This window comes from Rhinoraja longicauda, unplaced genomic scaffold (assembly GCF_053455715.1).
Source record: "Rhinoraja longicauda isolate Sanriku21f unplaced genomic scaffold, sRhiLon1.1 Scf000523, whole genome shotgun sequence".
NCBI lineage: Eukaryota > Metazoa > Chordata > Chondrichthyes > Rajiformes > Arhynchobatidae > Rhinoraja > Rhinoraja longicauda.
In genome coordinates, this window is record NW_027601740.1 from 40,321 (window position 1) to 60,308 (window position 19,988).

General features: G+C 46.7%; 1 protein-coding gene across 1 annotated transcript in view; it reads left to right on the forward strand.

Annotated features, from left to right (window-relative positions):
• The window catches only part of LOC144591038 (deoxynucleoside triphosphate triphosphohydrolase SAMHD1-like), a 50,621-nt gene that overhangs the window by 14,826 nt on the left and 15,807 nt on the right, over positions 1-19,988 (forward strand). Inside the window, exons 6-14 of the mRNA XM_078395383.1 lie at positions 1,711-1,871; positions 6,449-6,564; positions 7,176-7,246; positions 8,929-9,096; positions 11,272-11,372; positions 12,917-13,025; positions 16,154-16,245; positions 18,397-18,509; positions 18,959-19,098. Of these exons, the coding sequence (XP_078251509.1) occupies positions 1,711-1,871; positions 6,449-6,564; positions 7,176-7,246; positions 8,929-9,096; positions 11,272-11,372; positions 12,917-13,025; positions 16,154-16,245; positions 18,397-18,509; positions 18,959-19,098 (1,071 nt within the window). The remainder of the gene's footprint in view (positions 1-1,710; positions 1,872-6,448; positions 6,565-7,175; positions 7,247-8,928; positions 9,097-11,271; positions 11,373-12,916; positions 13,026-16,153; positions 16,246-18,396; positions 18,510-18,958; positions 19,099-19,988) is intronic.

A 19,988-nucleotide genomic window follows, 5' to 3' on the forward strand; every position in this document is an offset into this window, starting at 1 on the left:
TTGTCCCTGAGAAGTGTGCTTCAAATTGAGCATGTAGCTGCATTTCAAAAGCTAATTCTGGTTTCGATCTGGAGTATTTTAAAACCGAGACGTGTCGTGAGCAACTGGCAATGACATCATTGCCAAGAACATGCTTTGTGCGCATTTACGAAGATTAGTTTGCCGTTGATGTACTCTCCAGCATGTATTTGGTGAGATGCAGAGGAAATATAGGTTGGAGGGGTTGGTGGGAAATGTGGCCAACAGCACAAACGATGGGAGAAATAGAAGGAATACATGAAGGAGGACAGATGGCAAAGTAAATCCCGTCTGAGTGGTCAATCCTGGCTTGAGGCATGAGGGAAGTTACTAAATGCAGTGCAGAAGCTAAGAAATCTAGCAATACAGATAAATCTATATACTAAAACTCGTTTGTTTGTTTGTTCCTGAACTACAGCCAGCGATATACGATAGCGCGACAATTTTAGGCCCACTTAACTCACCGTCGTCCCTTTGGTGTTAATGGAAGAAGTTTCATTAAAATCAGTGTTATATTTTTAAAGTTAATCACATTTTAAAGTTTAAATCTATCTCCTAGGGAGGGGGGTGGAGGGAGGGGAGGAGGATGAAGGATAAGGGGGGTTTGAGAGGGGGGTGGGAGGTGGAGGGAAAGAGAGGGGGGGAGGAGACGGTGCTGCACCAATGCAGGTGAGGTTTGGGTCCAACGGGTCCACTTGGTCTAGTATATTATTACTAAAACTATCACCGTGTATTTTTGTGGGTTTGTGGATAGATTTGTTCTCGAAATAGAGCCAAAACGGTACACGATAGCGCAACAATTTTAGGCCCACCTTATTCACCATTGGCTTGCGGTTCAAATGGTTGTTATATTTTTAAAGTTATTCACTTTCTAAACGTTTCGGGTCGAGATCCTTCAGTCTGAAGAGATCCTTCAGTCTCGACCCGAAACGTCACCCATTCCTTCTCTCCCGAGATGCTGCCTGACCCGCTGAGTTACTCCAGCATTTTGTGAATAAATACCTTCGATTCGTACCAGCATCTGCAGTTATTTTCTTATATCGCCATTATATATGATATTTCTATGCTGTCTGCATGCCCACTGGTGGTCACTGTATTTTTTCTGTTTTATAAATAATTGTATACTTACGGTATATATAGATTCCAATATTTAAAGCTCTTTTTAAAAATGGAATATTTTTTATTTGTTGTCATATAAATCTCATTAGATTTATAAAACTGACATTTCTTCATTTTTTCCTACGGCCCGCAAAAATGTGCCAAATATATAATGTGGCCCTCGTGCTGGAAAGTGTGGAGGCCCCTGGTTTATACCAAAGATAGACACAAGGTGCTGGACCTGAAACATCGTCCATCCATTTCAACCAAAGATGCTGCTCGACCCGCTGAGTTACTCCAGCACCATGTGTCTATTTTAGATATTTAAATGTAGAACTGTTAAAAACCATAGTAACCTTGAATGTGCGCGTGAGCGACGGAGCTGTATTGCTTAATTATTAAATGGAGAGTTTACACAACGTGTGGACCTCTACAACCTTAGTTTCCAGGCTCCTGTACCCGTACTCCGATGGCAGGAGTGAAACGGGTGTGGCCAGGGTGGTGTGGGCCTCTGATGATGCTGCCTATCTTTCTGAGGCAGTGACTCCTACAGATCATTTAAAAGATGAACAGAGAGCTTTGACTTTCCTGCAGGTGTTCAACGACCCGATTCATGGCCACATTGAGATGCACCCACTGCTCGTCCGCATCATCGACACCCCGCAGTTCCAGAGGCTCCGCTTCATTAAACAGCTTGGAGGGACCTACTTCGTCTACCCTGGGGCTTCCCACAACCGCTTTGAGCACTCCATCGGGTAAGGACTGGGCGAGCAATTCTGCAATGTGTAGGAAGGAACTGCAGATGCTGGTTTATACAGAAGATAGACACAAAAGCTGGGTCGGGCAGCATCTCTGGAGATAAAGAATAGGTGTTTTGGGTCGGCACCCTTCATCAAACTGAAAGTAGTGGTGGGGGAGAGAAATAATCTGGAGGTGAGAAAAAGCCAGAACAAATCAGGGCCGACAACGGAAAGGGCCCAACCCCGGGCACTTTCCTCTGCAACCGCTCTAGATGCAACACCTGTCCCTTTACCTCCCCCCTCAACTCCATCCAAGAACCCAAACAGTCTTTCCAGGTGAGACAAAGGTTCACCTGCACCTCCTCCAACCTCATCTATTGCATCCGCTGCTCTAGATGTCAACTTATTTACATTGGTGAAACCAAGCGCAGGCTCGGCGCTCGGTCCGCATTAACAAAACTGATCTCCCGGTGGTCGAGCACATCAACTCCCCCTCCCATTCCCAGTCTGACCTTTCTGTCATGGGCCTCCTCCAGTGCCATAGTGAGGCCCACCGGAAATTGGAGGAACAGCACCTCATATTTCGCCTGGGCAGTTTGCAGCCCAGTGGTATGAACGTCGACTTCTCCAACTTTAGATAGTCCCTCTGTCCCTCCCTTCCCCTCCCCCTTCCCAGATCTCCCTCTATCTTCCTGTCTCCACCTATATCCTTCCTTTGTCCCGCCCCCCTGACATCAGTCTGAAGAAGGGTCTCGACCCGAAACGTCACCCATTCCTTCTCTCCCGAGATGCTGCCTGACCTGCTGAGTTACTCCAGTATTTTGTGAATAAACCGACAACAGATTACCTCAATGGACCATTGTTGGATGTGGAATGTGTGATAACAAGGGATACAAGGATTCAAACAGTGGAACTGGTAGGTTGACTAGGGTGGGGGGGGGGGGGGGGGAGCGAAAGCAGGAGATACTTGAAATTAGAGAAATCAACGTTCATATTGCTGGATTGCCCAACCGAAACATGAGGCATGGATTTGAGATGCCCATTGACCAGGTTCCAGCAGGTGAGTCCTCCTCCAAAGTGAGGTCCATCTCCTCAGAGTTGATGAGGTAACTCCATCCCACATGCTTGTTCGGTGGATCTTCTGAGCTGTGGATCTTCGGAACTTCGTAATCAAGTCCGAGCTCGGTGCCCTTTTGTTGCGGACAAGTGACTGGCCAGGGTACACTAAAGGCTTCAATCTCTCATCACATCTGGGAAATACTCTTGTAGAAACGAAGATCTGCAGATGCTGGTTAATGCACAAAGGACACAAAGTGCTGGAGTAACTCAGCGTGTTTGGCAGCATCTCTGAAGTTGAGTCTGACGAAGGGTCTCAACCCGAAATGTCGCCTCTCCATGGTCGCCAGAGATGCTGCTTGATCTGCTGAGTTACTCCAGCACTTTGTGTCCTTCTGGAAAATACTTTCACTGGTCTCTGAGCAAATGCAGTCAACTCCTCCTTTGTGCCCCTTGGTTTAGTTTTAGCTTAGAAAAACAGCGTGGAAGCGGGCCCTTTGGAACACCGATTCCGCACTGACCAATGATCAAGCGTACACTTGTTCTGTTATCCTAGTTTCACACGTTAGATGCAATTTACAGAAGCCAATTAACCTACAAACCCGCACGTCTTTGGGATGTGGGAGGAAACAGGGGCACTTGGAAAAAACCTGCGTGGTCATAGGGAGAACCTACAAACTGTACAGTCAGCACCTGCAGTCAGGATAGAACTGTAGTCAGTGTCTGGCACTGTACGGTTGCAACTCTACTGCTGTGCCACAGTGCCGCCCTGTGGTGTTTTGCCATATCTATTTTAATTTGTAACAAGCAAAGTATAATAAGCCTGTGTGTGTATTGTCTGACAGCCAGTCTGTCACCCGGGTGTAATGTAGTGGAGTTGAGATCCGTGGCCAGAGTGGAGCAGACAAAGTGCAGAGTTGAAATCGGAACAGGGAGAGCCTGGCTCCGAAACTAGGTCTGTCGACACAGTGTTTACAAACTTCCCCTTTGCAATGGACCTCTGCCCCAGAATGAGTTGAATTGGACTCTTGCAATCTGAGATGTATCCCTTCGGCCTTTGTTTATGATAATTGTTGGATAAAATTGGCATGTGAGTCAGACTAATTAAATAGTCACACCCTTTCTCCTGTGACGGCTGTTTGTTACAAGTGCTGCTTGAAATTGTAATGTCCACTGTATGTTTCCATCATGTTATGGGGCATGTACTACATTGTAGACCCCTATGTTGCTTAGGCCCTGACCGAGATGCAACGATTCCAGCATGTCAGGGCCCCAAGTTGCTGGTGTAACTCAACGGATCAGGCAGCATCTCTGGAGAACATGGATAGGTGAAGTTGCAAGTCAAGACCCTTCATCTGCTTAATTGTAGGTGGGGAGGACAGGAGAATAAAGCTGTAAGAGGGGAGAGACGGGACAAAGTGTGACAGATAATAGGTGGACACAGGTGAGGGAGACAGTGATTTTGATCGTCAGATGTTGGGAGCAAAGGCCAGAGATAAAAGCATAAGGTGCGAGACAGGATTCAAGTGTTGTGATCAAATCAACTCTCGGAAAGAGTTGTAAATTGGGAAGCCAGTGGGAGGGAGGTGGTGGATGGTGGGGTGTGGAGGGAAATGGGTGGTAATCCAGATGGGGGGAGGGGGGAGAAGAAGAGGGGGTGTGGGGGAGGAAGGAGAGGGATGTGGAAGGAGTTGGTTCGAGGTAACCTAAAATTGGAGACTTCAATGTTCATTCCGTTGGGTTATAAACTACCGAAGAGGAATATGAGGTGCTGTTCCTCCAGTTTGCGGGTCAGCCGCCTTCCACTGTCTCATTCAACATGTATTTTAACTTGCACTATGACCTATTTGTTCCAATAAATCTGACCTGTCTGCAATCTGAGTGTTGTGTTATCTTGCTTTAAAGTTCTCATTCTCTGTTTCTTTAAGAACTCCTTGAATCACTCCATCTCTGAGCAAGTGTATTCCTTTGATCTAAGGTTAATGGCTTTCTGTCTGCCAAGTTGCAAAGATCTGGCATTGTCCCCCACAGCCTCTCTAGTTTTAATGCCTTTTTGTCGTCTTAAGCTACTCCTTTCAACCTTTCCTAGTGCAGAGCGTTATTGCTCTTCTGCAAATATCCTAACTCTTATCAGAGTGGGGCGGTCACGGTGACGCCAGCGGTAGATTTGCTGCCTTACAGCGAATGCAGCGCCGGACCCGGGTTCGGTCCCGACTACGGGTGCTGTCTGTACGGAGTTTGTACGTTCTCCTCGTGACCTGGGTGGGTTTTCTCCGAGATCTTCGGTTTCCTCCCACACTCCAAAGACGTACAGGTTTGTAGGTTAATTGGCTTAGTAAATGTAAAAATTGTGTCTAGTGGGAGAGTGTTAATGTGCGGGGATCGCTGGTTGGCGCGGATCCGGTGGGCCGAAGGGCCTGTTCCGCGCTGTACCTCTCAACTAAACAAAAAAAGTTAGAGTGGAAGCATTTAGGTTTATTGCACAACAGGTGAGGTATAGATGCTCCCCGGCTTACGATGCTTCGACGTGCGATATTTCAACTTTGCGATGGTGCAAACGGCAGCGACCTGTAGCGAGCCGCAGCTCGCTTCCGGCCACGTGATCAGGTGTATTAAATGCATTTCCACTTACAATATTTTCGGTTTGCGATGGGTTTCTCGGATCGGAACCCCATCATAAGCTGAGGAGCACCTGTATTCTGGAATGTGGCTGTGTATTGCTTTACACAATCTTTCCTATCTGAGAGTATTTATTCATCCAGAGTGCAATGCGTTTCCTTACATTTATTTTTTGGGGGGATAATTTTCACAAGTTATTTGACCTTGAGCTTCTAAACTAACCTTTAGCATCTAAACTGAACTATTTCACCAATAGTTGTATTAAGGATTCTGCCATTGTTTTGATCTATGGGCCGAATGGGCTATTTCCATGCTGTTTCTCTTGACCAAACTAAACAATCAAGTACAAAAGGTAAACCAAAGAGAAAGATAGTGTAGAATATATTCTGCAGTATAACAGGTACCATAGAAAAAGTCCAATGGCCATAATGATGTAGGTTAAAGAATTTGGATAATACCCTAGCTTATGGAAGGACTGTGCTGAAGCCTGACAATAGAGGGGAGTAAGCTGTCTCTGAGTCTGGCTTTCAAGCTTCTGTATCTTCTGCTTGATGGGAACAGAGAGAAGAAGGAATGATTGGGTTTGGAGAGGTCTTTTTTGTGTTGGCTGCGTGAATTGTCGATGGAGTCAATGGTGGGGAGTGCATAGTGGCACAGTTGGTTGAGATCAAATGCAAGTCTCTGGCGTTGTGAGGCAGCAGCTCTACCAGCTGTGCCACTATGCCACTCCCTCTGCATATTCATTCAGGTATTATCTGATTTGATAGAATGCAAACAGAAGCTTTTCGCTGGACGATTGTACACTTGACAATAATAAACCTAAACAGGGGGATCAATGTTTTGAAAAATCATCATTTGAAGGTTGTTGATGAATAAAAGCTTTTGTGTCTTTTTTCTATTGTGTCTTTGTCCCACAGTGTGGCACATCTGGCAGGACAGCTGGTCAAAGCACTCTGTGGTCGGCAACCGGAACTTCAGATTAGCCATCGCGACATCCTGTGTGTTCAGATCGCCGGACTCTGCCACGATCTAGGTGAGGGAATGGCTCTTTCGCGCAAGAGAAATAAGGGTGATTAGTGAGGGTGTCGGGATTATGGGGAGAAGGCAGGAGAATGAGATTGAGAGGGAAAGATAGATCAGCCATGATTGAATGGTGGAGTAGACTTGATGGACCCAAAGGCCTAATGCTATTCCTTGAACATGAAGAGAAAGACCTCAAATCCAGTATACAACTTATGGTATACCAGGCAGAATGATGCACAACTAGGCCCAGTTACCTGACACAGTGACCTGGACTCTCATCCCGATGCATTGTTGAGGGCGGGCTGCACTGTTGCAGGAGATGACATTTTAAACTGCTCCTACTGATTCAAGTGTCTTTCCATCTCAACATTGACTTTTAGACACAAAATGTTGGAGTAACTCAGCAGGACAGGCAGCATATCTGGATAAAAGGAATGGGTGATGTTTCAGGTCGAGACCCTTCTTCAATCTGAAGGGTCTTGACCCGAAACGTCACCCATTCCTTCTATCCAGTGATGCTGCCTGTCCTGCAGAGTTACTCCAGCATTTTGAGTCTCTCTTCGGTTTAAATCAGCATCTGCAGTTCCTTCCTTCAACATTGACTTTTCTTTTGTTCCCCAGGTCATGGACCTTTCTCACACCTGTTTGATGGACAATTTATTCCTCAGACGAGAAAAGATAAGAAATGGAAGGTAAAGCAATCTGCAGACTCCACTTACGGGTGCGTGTTACGCGAAATGTGGCAATGGGCGCATGCAAGGATCTCATCTACGGCGATAGTAAAGAAAGCAAACTTACTGCTAGCATTTATTTAGAGAGGGCTTGTATACAAATACAGGGAAGTAATGCTGAGGCTCTATAAGGCGCTGGTAAGGCCTTATTTGGAATATTGTGAGCAATTTTGGACGCCATAATCTGAGGAAGGATGTGCTGTCTCTGGAGAGGGTCCAGAGGAGGTTTACAAGAATGATCCCAGTAATGAGTAATCTGATGAACGTTTGTCGGCACTGGGCCTATACTTGCTGGAGTTTAGAAGAATGAGGAGGGACCTCATTGAAACTTACAGAAAAGTGAAAGGCTTGGATAGAGTGGATGTGTATAGGTAGTTTCCACTCGTGGGAGAGTCTAAGATTAGAGGCCCAAGCCTCAGAATTAAAGGGCGTTCTTTTAGGAAGGAGGTGAGGAGAAATTTCTGTGGTCATAGTATGGTGAATCTGTGGAATTCTTTGCCACAGAAGGCTGTGGAGGGCGTCAGTGGATATTTATAAGGCAGAGATAGATAGATTCGTGATTAGTATAGGTGTCAGAAGTTATGGGGAGAAGGCAGGAGAATGGGGTTTGGAGTGAGAGATAGATCAGCCATAATTGAATGGCGTAGACTTGATGGGCTGAATGGCCTCATTCTACACCTATCACTTATGACTTTATGTCCTTAAGATGGTGTCTTTGCGGAAGTTCCGTGAGCATTGGAGAATGCTGCCAGGACTCCAGGGTCGGAACTATAGGGAGGGGTTGAGCTGGCTAGGACTTTCCTTGGATTTAGTTCAGTGTTTTATCATAACAAGTCACAATGTACAGTGAAAAGCTTTTGTTGCGTGCTGTCCAGTTAAAGAAAAGACGATACGTGATTACCATCAAACCTTCCACAGTGCACAGATTAAAGGAACAACATTTAGTGCAATATAAAGTCCGATTAAAAATAGTTGAAAGGTCTCCAATGAGGTAGATGGTAGATCAGGACTGCTATCTAGCTGCTGAGAGGATAGCTGAGCGGTGATCTTATAGATAGAGATGTATAAAATCATGAGGGGGGTAGACAAGACAAATACACAGAGTCTTGTATCTATGGTGGGGGAATCAAGAGCCAGAGGCTTGGGTTTCAGGTGGGAGGGGAAAGATTTAATAGGAATCTGAGGGATAAATTTTCATTATAAGGGTGGTGGGTACATGGAATGAGCTGCCAGATGATGTAGTTGAGGCAGGTATTATAACAGCACGTAAAAGACATTTGGACAGGTTTATGGACAGGAAAGGTTTAATGGGATGTGCATCTTGGTCGTAGGCAAGTTGAGCTGAATGGCCTGTTTCTGCGCTGTATGACTCTGACCAAAGCAGTTTGCACTAGTTAACTCTGTTTATGTTGCTTTGCACCCTCGATCAAGGGTCTTGATTGGTCTAAAGAAGATTCCGACACAATGTTGTCTGTCCATTCCCTCCACACATGTTGCCTGAACCATTGTTCCTCCAGCACTTTGCCTGAACCATTGTTCCTCCAGCACTTTGCCTGAACTTTAATTGTGACTTTTTTGCATTGAATGATGTTTCATTCCCTTCTCTGAATTGAGCTTTTAAACTAAACTTTAACTCGGTGCAGCATGAAGATGCTTCATTGGACATGTTTGACCACTTGATCTCCTCCAACGATCTGGAAGATGTGCTATTGAAATACGGCTTGGTGTTACCAGAAGACGTGGTGTTTATAAAGGAACAGATCAGAGGCCCAACAACAGAAGGTGGCGGAACGGGTAACGTCTCTAAAGTGGTAAGTGATACGGTGGCGCAGTGGTAGAGTTACTGCCTTGCAGCGCTAGAGACCCGGGTCTGATCCTGACTACGGGTGCTGTCTGTACGGAGTTTGTACATTCTCCCTGTGACCTGTGTGGGTTTTCCCCAGGTGCTTCAGTTTCCTCCCACACTCCAATGACGTGCAGGTTTATAGGCTAATTGGATTGGTAAAATTGTAAATTGTCCCTAGAGAGTAAGATGGTGTTAGTGTGCGGGGATCGCTGGTTGGGCGGATTCGATGGGCCGAAATGCCTGTTTCCCTGCTGCAGTTCCAAAAACTAAACTGACACTGTTGATCCAAGGGATGGGAATAAAAACTGGAAAATTTAACTTGCGCAATATTTTTTGTTTTGCACTGAAGCAATGGTTCTTTATTTATCACGTTTAGTTTATTGTCACGTGTTGTGAGGTACAGTGAAAACCTTCTGTTGCGTGCTATCCAGTCAGCGGAGAAACTATACTTGATTATAATCGAGTCGTCCAGTGTGCAGATATATGATAAAGGGAATAAAGTTTAGTGCAAGATGACGCCCAGTAAACTCCAATTAAAGATAGTCTGAGGGTCTCCAATAAGGTAGATGGGAGGTCAGGACCGCTCTCTAGTAGTTGATAAGATGGTTCAGTTGCCTGATAACAGCTGGGAAGGAATGATCCCTGAATCTGGAGGTGTGCGTTTTCTGTACCTCTTGTACTTCTGTGCCTTTTGTCTGATGGCAGAGGGGGAGAAAAGGGAGTGTCCGGAGTGAGCCCCTTCCTTGATTATGCTTGTGGCCTTGCCGAGGTAGCGGCACGGTAGCGCAGCGGCACGGTAGCGCAGCGGTAGAGTTGCTGCTTTACAGCGAATGCAGCGCCGGAGACTCAGGTTCGATCCTGACTACGGGTGCTGCACTGTAAGGAGTTTGTACGTTCTCCCCGTGACCTGCGTGGGTTTTCTCCGAGATCTTCGGTTTCCTCCCACACTCCAAAGACGTACAGGTATGTAGGTTAATTGGCTGGGTAAATGTAAACATTGTCCCTAGTGGGTGTAGGATAGTGTTAATGTACGGGGATCACTGGGCGGCACGGACTTGGTGGGCCGAAAAGGCCTGTTTCCGGCTGTATATATATGATATGATATGAAATGTACCGAGGTACAGTGAAATTCATTTTTGTACATTGTTCAGTACAAGTATCACTATACATAAGCACTTGGATGCATCTTAGATAAGAATCTTGCGTACAATACAAGTGAATAGTGGTAGTACACCGAGACAGATTTGGTGCCATTTTCAAATCCCAGTTGGTCCAGTTGTAGAGCTCAACCTACCCATGAAGGGCTGTTATCCTATTGCAGGGTCAGCGTAGCCAAGCGTGGCCATTGGTATCGTCCTTTGCTCTGGGCTGCTGCAGGCCGTGCCCTGTCCAAAAGATAGCTTTATAATTGGAATTGATTTTTGAACCTTCATTGCTTTTATTCATTCACATGATACTGCTGCCGTTGCCAATCCTGGCACTATTGTTTGTCCCTGCACTTAGGGGACATTTATGCGTCAATCTCGCTGACGTACCTGGAATCAAACATGGGTGATACGGCAGATTCCCATCCAGATTATCTTTGTAAGCTAGCATCATCTGTTCCCTGTGTCTCCACTCTGTTTCTATCACTAACTTAGGGCGGCATAGTGGCGCAGCGGTAAAGCTGCTGCCTTATGGCACCAGAGACCCAGGCTTGATCCTGGGTGCTTTCGGTAGAGCGTTTGGACCTCTGAACTTTAATCGAGCTTCAATGTTATATCTTTGCATTGAATGTACCCTTTATCCTTTATCTGTGGATTTTAGGGTGGCACAGTGGTGCAGTGGTAGAGCTGCTGTCTCACAGCCCCCAGAAACCCAGGTTCGATCTGACCTCGGGTGCTGCCTGTACGGACTTTGTATGTTCTCCCTGTGACCACATTGGTTTTCTCCATGTGCTCCGGCTTCCTCCCACACTCTAAAGACGTACAGGTTTGTAGGTTAATTGGCTTCAGTAAAATTGTAAAATGTCCCCAGCCCCCAGTGTATGATAGTGCTAGTGTACGAGGAGATCGTTGGTCGGTGTAGGCCGCAGGGCCTGTTTCTATGCTGTATCTCTAAAGCCTAAAGTAAAGTAAACACCGCTATTTCATCTTTCCAGTGGCCATACAAGGGCCGTACTCAGGAGAAAGGCTTTCTGTATGAGATCGTTTCCAATAAGAGGAGCGGGATTGATGTCGATAAGTGGGATTACTTTGCCAGGTAAGTCTCTGTGTGATCTTGATCCATGACTTTTCTCGGTCGCTCTCCTGGGACATGACAGCCGTTTGTTTAAACCAATGGTTCTTTATTACCTCAAGTACCAAGGTACACGCAATCCCTGATTAAGGACAGGATGCATGGAAAATGGCACAGAGTACATATGTAATAGTCACCAGGTTTTGGCACCATTTTCCAAGTCCCAGCTGCAGCTGGCCGTAAAGGCCTGTTGCCTCCATTCCGTCATCTGTGAACCATCGTCCCTCTCCTCACCCGGACACCTGGAGCTTTCGTGCCCCGAGTCGACCTCGAGGGGGGCGGAAGGTAAGACCCTCTGATTCTTACCGTCCCTACGTACAGCGTCCACCGCCTTTGCCGACTCCCTCCACCCTCTCTCCAATTCCCGGTTCTCCGGGGCGAGCAGGAGACAAGCCTCAGACAAAGCTCCCACTACAGTTGGGTTCCCGATTCCATGGCGGGCGAGTCAGGCTTGTTGTCAGGGTGTGGCTGCAGATTGCTGGGACCTTCTGCTGTGTGCGGCTCGCTGGGACCTTGACTGCTTCTGATAAAAGCTATCTATTTGAGAACTGAACTGATCGCGATTTCTCTGGAATGTCAGAGCTTGTAGTGAGACTTGATAGAAGGGTATAAAATTCTGAGAGGCATAGATAGGGTAGACAGTCAAAACCTTTTCCCCAGGTTGGAAGTGTCCAACACTAGAAGGTTATCTATCAGGTGAATGGGGAACTGTTTAATGGAGATGTGTGGGGTAGGTTTTTTGTTACATAGAGTGGTGGGGGCCTGGAACGCATCGCCAGGGGTGGTGTTGGAGGCAGATAGTTTAGTTTTAGTTTAATTTAGAGATACAGTGTGGAAACAGGCCTTTTGGCCCACCAAGTCCCCGCCAACCAACGGTCTGCAAGACAGTTCCAATAGTGGCATTTAAGAGGCTTTTAGGTTGGCACATGGAAGTGCAGAGAATAGAGGGATATGGGTTGTGTGCAGATAGATGAGATCACAGCAGAAGGTCCCAGCAATCTTGGCATCATGTTTGGCACAAACAATGTGGCCGAAGGGCCCATTCCTGTGCTGTACTGTTCTATGTTCTTGCCGAGTGCATGTGCTTCTCTCCCTCACCCACACGCCACATTGACTGTGTTGCCCGCCTATCACAAGCAAAAACACAGTGCTGGAAGAACTCAGCGGGCCATGTAGTATGTGGGGGGAATGGACAGGCAACGTTTTGGGACAGGACCATTCTTCAGGTTGGCTATTGCACTCTGATTTTAACTAATGTCAATCTATTGACAGTTTACCCCAACTAAAGTGACAAATTCTGTATTGGTAAATCCAGAGTCTAGTGAAGTTAACTTGTAACTGTTCAGGAGTTGTTTGCCTAATCCTCGCCAGGGACTTTAAAACATTGAGATGTGAGCCCGTTGATCTCAGCAACGGGGCACGTTCCGTGTGAGTGATCAGCCGGACATGAGGATGCTTTAACACTGGCTGCCGGAGGTCGCCATTGAAGTCTCATCTTGTTTCTGAAGGGACTGTCACCACCTGGGGATCCGGAACAACTTTGACTTTGAACGCTTCCTCAAGTTCGCTCGAGTTTGTGAAGTCGACGAAATGAAGCACATCTGCACTCGAGAGAAGGTGATGAATGTTGTGAGAAGCCGAGGAGCTTCTGGAGTGTGTTTTTGCAAAGCCCTGCTTGATTTTGATCTATATATCGGCGAGTCCAAGTGCAGACCTGGTGATCGTTTCGCTGAACACCTATGCTCAGTCCACCCTGGCAGACGCAATCTCTAGGTTGCCAAACATTTGAACTTTCATTTCTGTACTGACCTTTCTGTCCTGGGCCTCTTCTACTGTCAGAGAGAGGCCACACCCAAATGGAAGGAGCAGCACCTTGTATTTTGCTTGGGCAGCTCACAGCCTAGCGGTATTAGAGTTTGATTTCTCTAATTTCAAGTAACCCTTGCATTCCCTCCCTCATCCTAGTCGTCCAGCTAGTTTCACTGTTCGTATCTCTTTATCTTCCCTTCCACAGCTTAGAATGGATCATTGTGGGCTCCACCTTCAATTGGTCATCAGTGCTGGCTCTGATTTGTTCTGTACGTTTTCGTACCTCTAGTTTTCCTCTCCCCGACTGACTCTCAGTCTGAAGAAGGGTCTTGACCCGAAACATCACCTATTCCTTTTCTCCAGACATGCTGCCGCTGAGTTACACCAGCATTTTGTGTCTAGCTTTCTAGTTCTGATACCGGCTAACAACGGCCTTCAGATCTTCTTTCCTGCGCTTTCTATCGTCTGAGGAAAAGACCAGCAGAAGTGCAGCACAGTGATGCAACTGGTGGAGCTGCTGCCTCTCGGTGCCAGAGACCCAGGTTTGATCCTGATCTTGGGAGCTGTCACTTGCAGTTTGTACATTCTCCCTGTGACCGCATGGGTTTCCTTTGGGTGTTTCGGTTTCTCCCATGTTCCAAAAACGTGCAGGTTTTTTGGTTGACACAGAATGCTGGAGTAACTCAGCGGGTCAGCCAGCATCTCTAGAGAAAATGGGTAGGTGACCTTTCTGGTCGGGACCCTTCTTCAGGTCCCGACGCAATACGTTACCTATCCATTTTTTTCAGAGATGCTGCCTGACCCATTGAGTTACCACCAGCATTTTGCGTCTATCTTTGGTGTAAATCAACATCCGCAGTTCGTTTGTAGGTTAATTGAATTCTGTACATTGCCCCATGTGTGTAGGATACAAAAAGTGGGAATACATGAAACTGGTGTGAATGGGTGATCGATGGTCGGCATGGATTTGGTGGGCCAAAGGGCCTGTTTCCATGCTGCATCTCTAAAGTTTACAATGACTCGTTATGAACTGTCCTTGCCTGCATGTCTAGTTTCAGCTCACAGAACTCCAGTGCACCTGTGAATGCTGACAAGAAGATTACTATCTGTTGTGTTTATAGAACTACAAGGTTGCCTGTGGTCTTTGGATTTGGATGCATCAATGCGGAAAAATGGCTGCTTTTGGAACAAACAGAGGTCTTATCAAAGACTGATGTCATAGTTTCATCCACTGGGGAACCTCCTTCTGACCTCGCTGGTCTTTTGGAAATTCAATTTTAAAAGTGATGAAAAAGTATAACTTAGACGATGCAACTCGATGGCATGAATAGGAGAGGCAATTGGTGATGGGTCAGCTTAGTCCTGGTATCAAGGGCGCAGAATAGAGCAAAAAGCAAATGGAGATTAAAATCTTGGAAGGGTTGGGGTTATGTGTTTGGTGGAGGTATTGATGCCTCTGATGTGCTCAACGGCCTCCGCTGTGCTGTTGTCTTGTGATCTCGTACGTCAGTACAGTAAACCCTCATTATTACGGACATCTTTCTCTCAGTTTTCGGTGATAGCCACTTCCAGGCCGGGTGTACTGCCGTCACCGCCGGCCCACACAGCCCCTTCAAGGCCGCACTTCTCACCACTACCTCCAACCCTTACCTGCACTCTCGCCACCTGCAACCATTGACCGCCAATGCTCACCTCTGCCCTCCCGGTTGCAACTCACCTGGATTCTAGGCCCAGTTCCAGACCGAGAAAGGACGTTGCTTTTAAAAACGAGTTGAATTGTACCTCCAGGTAACAGCAAGGAAGAGCCTGAAGAAAGGACTTGACCCGAAACGTCACCTATCCATGTCCTCCAGAGATACTGCCTGACCTGCTGTGTTACTCCAGCACTTTGTAACCAGCATCAGCAGTTCTATTTTTAATACTAATGCAATGTCACTCTATTACTTAGCAATCCTTTCCTCTGTTGCAGCAGACAGTTGCTGTATTGACAGATTGTTGATTATCATATCATATCATATCATATCATCATATAAATACAGCCGGAAACAGGCCTTTTCGGCCCTCCAAGTCCGTGCCGCCCAGCGATCCCCGTACATTAACACTATCCTACACCCACTAGGGACAATTTTTACATTTACATTAGTAAGGGTGTTGAGGAATATGGGGAGAAGGGAGGGGAATGAGGTTGAGAGGGACAGATAAATCAGATAAATCAGCCATCTGACCTATCCATCACCAATATAACCTCGGAACAATCAACAATAACAGAAACCATTCCCTCCCCTCCCCATCACATGGCCCGTTATAATCAGGGTTTATTGCATTTAGTATAGTTTGAGCAAACCCACGCAGGTCACTTGGTGAACGTACAAACTCCGTACAGCCCTTGGGCCCACCGAGTCCATGTTGACTAATGATCACTCTGCACACTAGCACTATCCTGACACACAAGGGACAATTTACAATCTTTACCAAAGCCAATTAACCAACAAATCTTTGAAGTGTGCGAAGAAGTAGGAGCTCCCTTGGAAAACCCACGCAGTCACTGGGAGAATGTTCAAGCTCCCACCAGGCAGCATCCATAGTCCCGATCGAGACTGGGTCTCTGGCACTGCAAGGCAGCAGCTCTACCAGTGTAGTATAAGAAAATAACTGCAGATGCTGGTACAAATCGAAGGTATTTATTCACAAAATGCTGGAGTAACTCAGCAGGTCAGGCAGCATCTCGGGAGAGAAGGAATGGGTGACGTTTCGGGTCGAGAAGTCTGAAGAAGGGTCTCAACCCGAAACGTCACCCATTCCTGCTCTACCACTGTGCCACCCTTATTCCTAAACATGGCTCTGTCCCAGCAACTGAATCACTCAGTGCTTCAGAACTGCTGTTCCTAACGCACAGTTTGAGGAGGGAGAAGTGACCTCTCGTTTTCCGTCCACAGGAGGTTGGTGACCTGTACAACATGTTTCACGCACGCAACACGCTGCACCGCAGGGCCTATCAACACCGAGTGGTGAACCTTATCGAGAGCATGTGAGTACTCCTGCAGCATGGGTGGTAAGGAGCCTTCAGTTTAGTGTTACAGCACAGAAATAGGCACTTCGGCCCACCGAGTCCATCCTAACCAGCGGTCCCCACACACTTACACTATCCTATACACACTAGAGCTAATTTACAATTATACCAAGCTAATTAACCTACCAACCTTGGTAGGTTGGGAATATAGGAGGAAACTGGCGATCCCGGAGCAAACCCACACAGGTCATGGGGAGACCATCCAAACTCCATACAATCAAGCACCAATAGTCAGGATTGAACCTGGGTCTCTGGCGCTGTAAGGCAGCAACTCTACTGCTGTGCCCTTTTCTCCATATTATTACCTTGCACCCTTCTACACATCCCCAACCTTAAACCCCTCCACCTCCACAAATGTTTCTGCAAGCCACTGATGTGTGTGAAGTATGACGGATATTGTGGACACAGCCCAGACCATCACGCATACCAGCCTCCCTTCCATTAACTCCATTCACACTTTCGCTACCTTGGCAAAGGCCACCAGCATAATCAAGGACCAGTCTCACCCCGATCACCCCCGCTTCTCCCCTCTCCCATCAGGCAAGAGGTGTAGAAGTGTGAAAACGCGCACCTCCAGATTCAGATTCTCCCCACCTGTTATTGATAACTCTCAGTCTGGTTGAAAAATAATTGATTCGAATACAGTTGTTGAGTACAATAGATTTTTATTGTCCGCGACTCTCCCAGGTATCAGCTGGACTCCGATCAGACTCACACAGACCTAGCAAAGCAAGTAGCCTGTGGTACAACTTATCACATATTTATACAGAGTTCAACAAAGACTGGCAACAGTAATTATTAAAAGCCAATCACAACCTACACACGTATACAGTAGGCGTCATATGGCTACAGAGAAACGAAACTAAACTTATCAGTGATTGTCACATGGTTTCAGGGAAATGCATCACATGGTTTCCAAGAAATGCACTAGACTTCGTGATGTCATACAGCAATCTGTCACACCATGGCGGCAAAGACCTCTACCTAACGGGGAATCAGTCAAAGATCAGGTTCCGAACCACTATACTGCTGGGGCTCTGTCTGCAAAGACTCCCATCCATCAGTTAAACATACACTCTCAGAGAGAGAGAGAGTGTTATCCTTTTCTAAGCATAACAAAATGTACTATCAGGAGACATTAGCATATAGCCTTCACGTAAGTCGCGTAGTTCCATACGGTACAAACTTCAGTTATTAAGGACCCAGGGTCAGACAATGGTCAGGCTGATCTTTTACTTATTCCACTATTTTATTATTTCTGTCCCTTACATAGCCAGCATATTCTCATTATCAGGCAACTGAGCCATCCTATCACCAACTGGAGAGCAGTCCTGACCTACCATCTACCTCATTGAAGACCCTCAGACAATCATTAATCGGATGTTACTGGACTTAATCCTGCACTAAACATTATTCCCTTTATCCCCTACCTGTACACTGTGGACAGCTTGATTGTAATCATGCATAGTCTTTCTGCTGACTGGAAAGCATGCGACAAAAAACTTTTCACTGTACCTCGATACACGTGACAATAAACTAAACTAATATTTCAGTCACACCCTGCACTTCCCTGACCGTGACGTGTTTACATTGCATCAACCCTTGCTCAGGGCTTGAGCCTAATAATGTTTCTTTTAAATTCCTTTGCCCTGTCCCAAGGGTGTTGAAACCAATGCAGATCTGTTTCCAGTGTTTTCCCTGTCAAGTTGCCATGAAGAAGTAGTGCGGGCAACAATGTTTGAGCGGAAGAGACAGCATGAAAATAGGCCCACCAAGTCCATGCCAACCATCGTTCACCCACTCACACGATCTGTGACTGGATAGCACGCAACAAAAAGCTGATCCCTATGTTGTCCCACTCCCCCATTCATCCCGGCACACTGGGGGGCAATTTAGAGGCCAGTCAACCTACAAAACCTCACGCCTTTGGGATGTGGGAGGAAACCCTCGCGGTCACAGGGAAAACGTGCAAACTCCACGCAGACAGCACCTGCGGTCGGGAACGAACCACGGTCCCTGGCGCTGAGCAAGCGGTACTGCCAGCTGCATCTCTGTGCCGCTCGGTTCAGGCAAGTGCTGACATGTTTCTGAACATGTTTACTCCATCAGGATCATTGAAGCCATGGTGCTGGCAGATCCACACATCCAGATCGTTGGAAAAAATGGGACCTGTAAAATCTCCGAGTCGATCGATGACATGGAGGCCTACACCAAGCTCACAGGTGAACACTCCTTTCATTCAGTCCCACCTAAGTCTGCTCTTTGAACTATAGAGTGTACGTTGAATGTCGGTCAATGCAGCAGAGGAACAGCTCTTCAGCCCACAATGACCAGAACTGCACCTGTTACTCCGGCTGAGGTCTGACCAAGGTTTTATAAACTTGGAGCATCTCCCTGTGTGGAGGAAGGAACTGCAGATGTTGGTTTACGCCAAAGATAGACACAAAATGCTGGAGTAACTCAGTGGGACAGGCACCATCTCTGGAGAAAAGGAATTGGTGATGTTTCAGGTCGAGACCCTTCTTCAGACTTGTTGTTTGAAGAAGGGTCCCGGCACAAAACATCACCCATCTACTCTCTTCTAAAGATGCATTCTAGACTCTTCCTACGACTGAAAATATCTTAGCATGTTTTATTTTATTTCTCTGACATTGGATTATTGTTTTTCCAGACAACATCTTTGAACAGATTCTGAATTCTTCCAACCCTGAGCTAGAAAAAGCACGAAAAATCCTGAATAACATCATTTGCCGCAAGTTGTACAAATGGATCGGGCAGACGCAGCCTGCAGCAGGGACGATAATTAATCTGGTAATCAAACAGGACAGCACAGTGGCATGGCGATAGAACATCTGACTCGCAGCCCCAGAGACCTGGGTTCGATCCTGAGCTTGAGTGCTGCCTGTGTGGAGTTTGCATGGTCTTCCTGTTACTAAGTGTGTTTGTGCCGGGTGCTCCGGTTTCCCTTCACACCCTGAAAACGTGTAGGTTAATCGGCCTCTGCAAAATTGCCCCTTGTATTTAGGGAGTGGATGAGAAAGTGGGATAACTGTGAACTAGTTTTACTAGACCTTGGACATGGGTTTATGGTGAGGGGGAAAAGATTTAATAGGAGCCTGATGGGTAACTTTATCACACATAGGGTGGTGGGTGTATGAAACAAGCTGATGGAGGAAGTAGTTGAGGCAGGTACTATCGCAATGTTTAAAAATCAGTTCGACAGGTACATGGATAGGATTGGTTTAGAGGGATATGGGCCAAAGGACCTGTTTACAGGGCAAGTAGGGCTGAAGGGCCTGTTTACACGCTGCATAACTCTGACTAATTATATAAAACTATGACTCGTATGAACGGTGAGTGAAGAAGCATCTCGAAACGTCACCTATCTACATTCTCCAGAGATGCTGCCTTACCCGCTGAGTTACTCCAGGTCTTGTGTGATCAATGGTCAGCATGGGCTAAAGTGCCCATTTTCAAGCAATATCTCTAAACATTAAACAATAGACAATAGGTGCAGGAGTAGGCCATTCAGCCCTTCGAGCCAGCACCGCCATTCAATGCGATCATGGCTGATCACTCTCAATCAGTACCCCGTTCCTGCCTTCTCCCCATACCCCTTCACTCCGCTATCCTTAAGAGCTCTATCCAGCTCTCTCTTGAAAGCATCCAACGAACTGGCCTCCACTGCCTTCTGAGGCAGA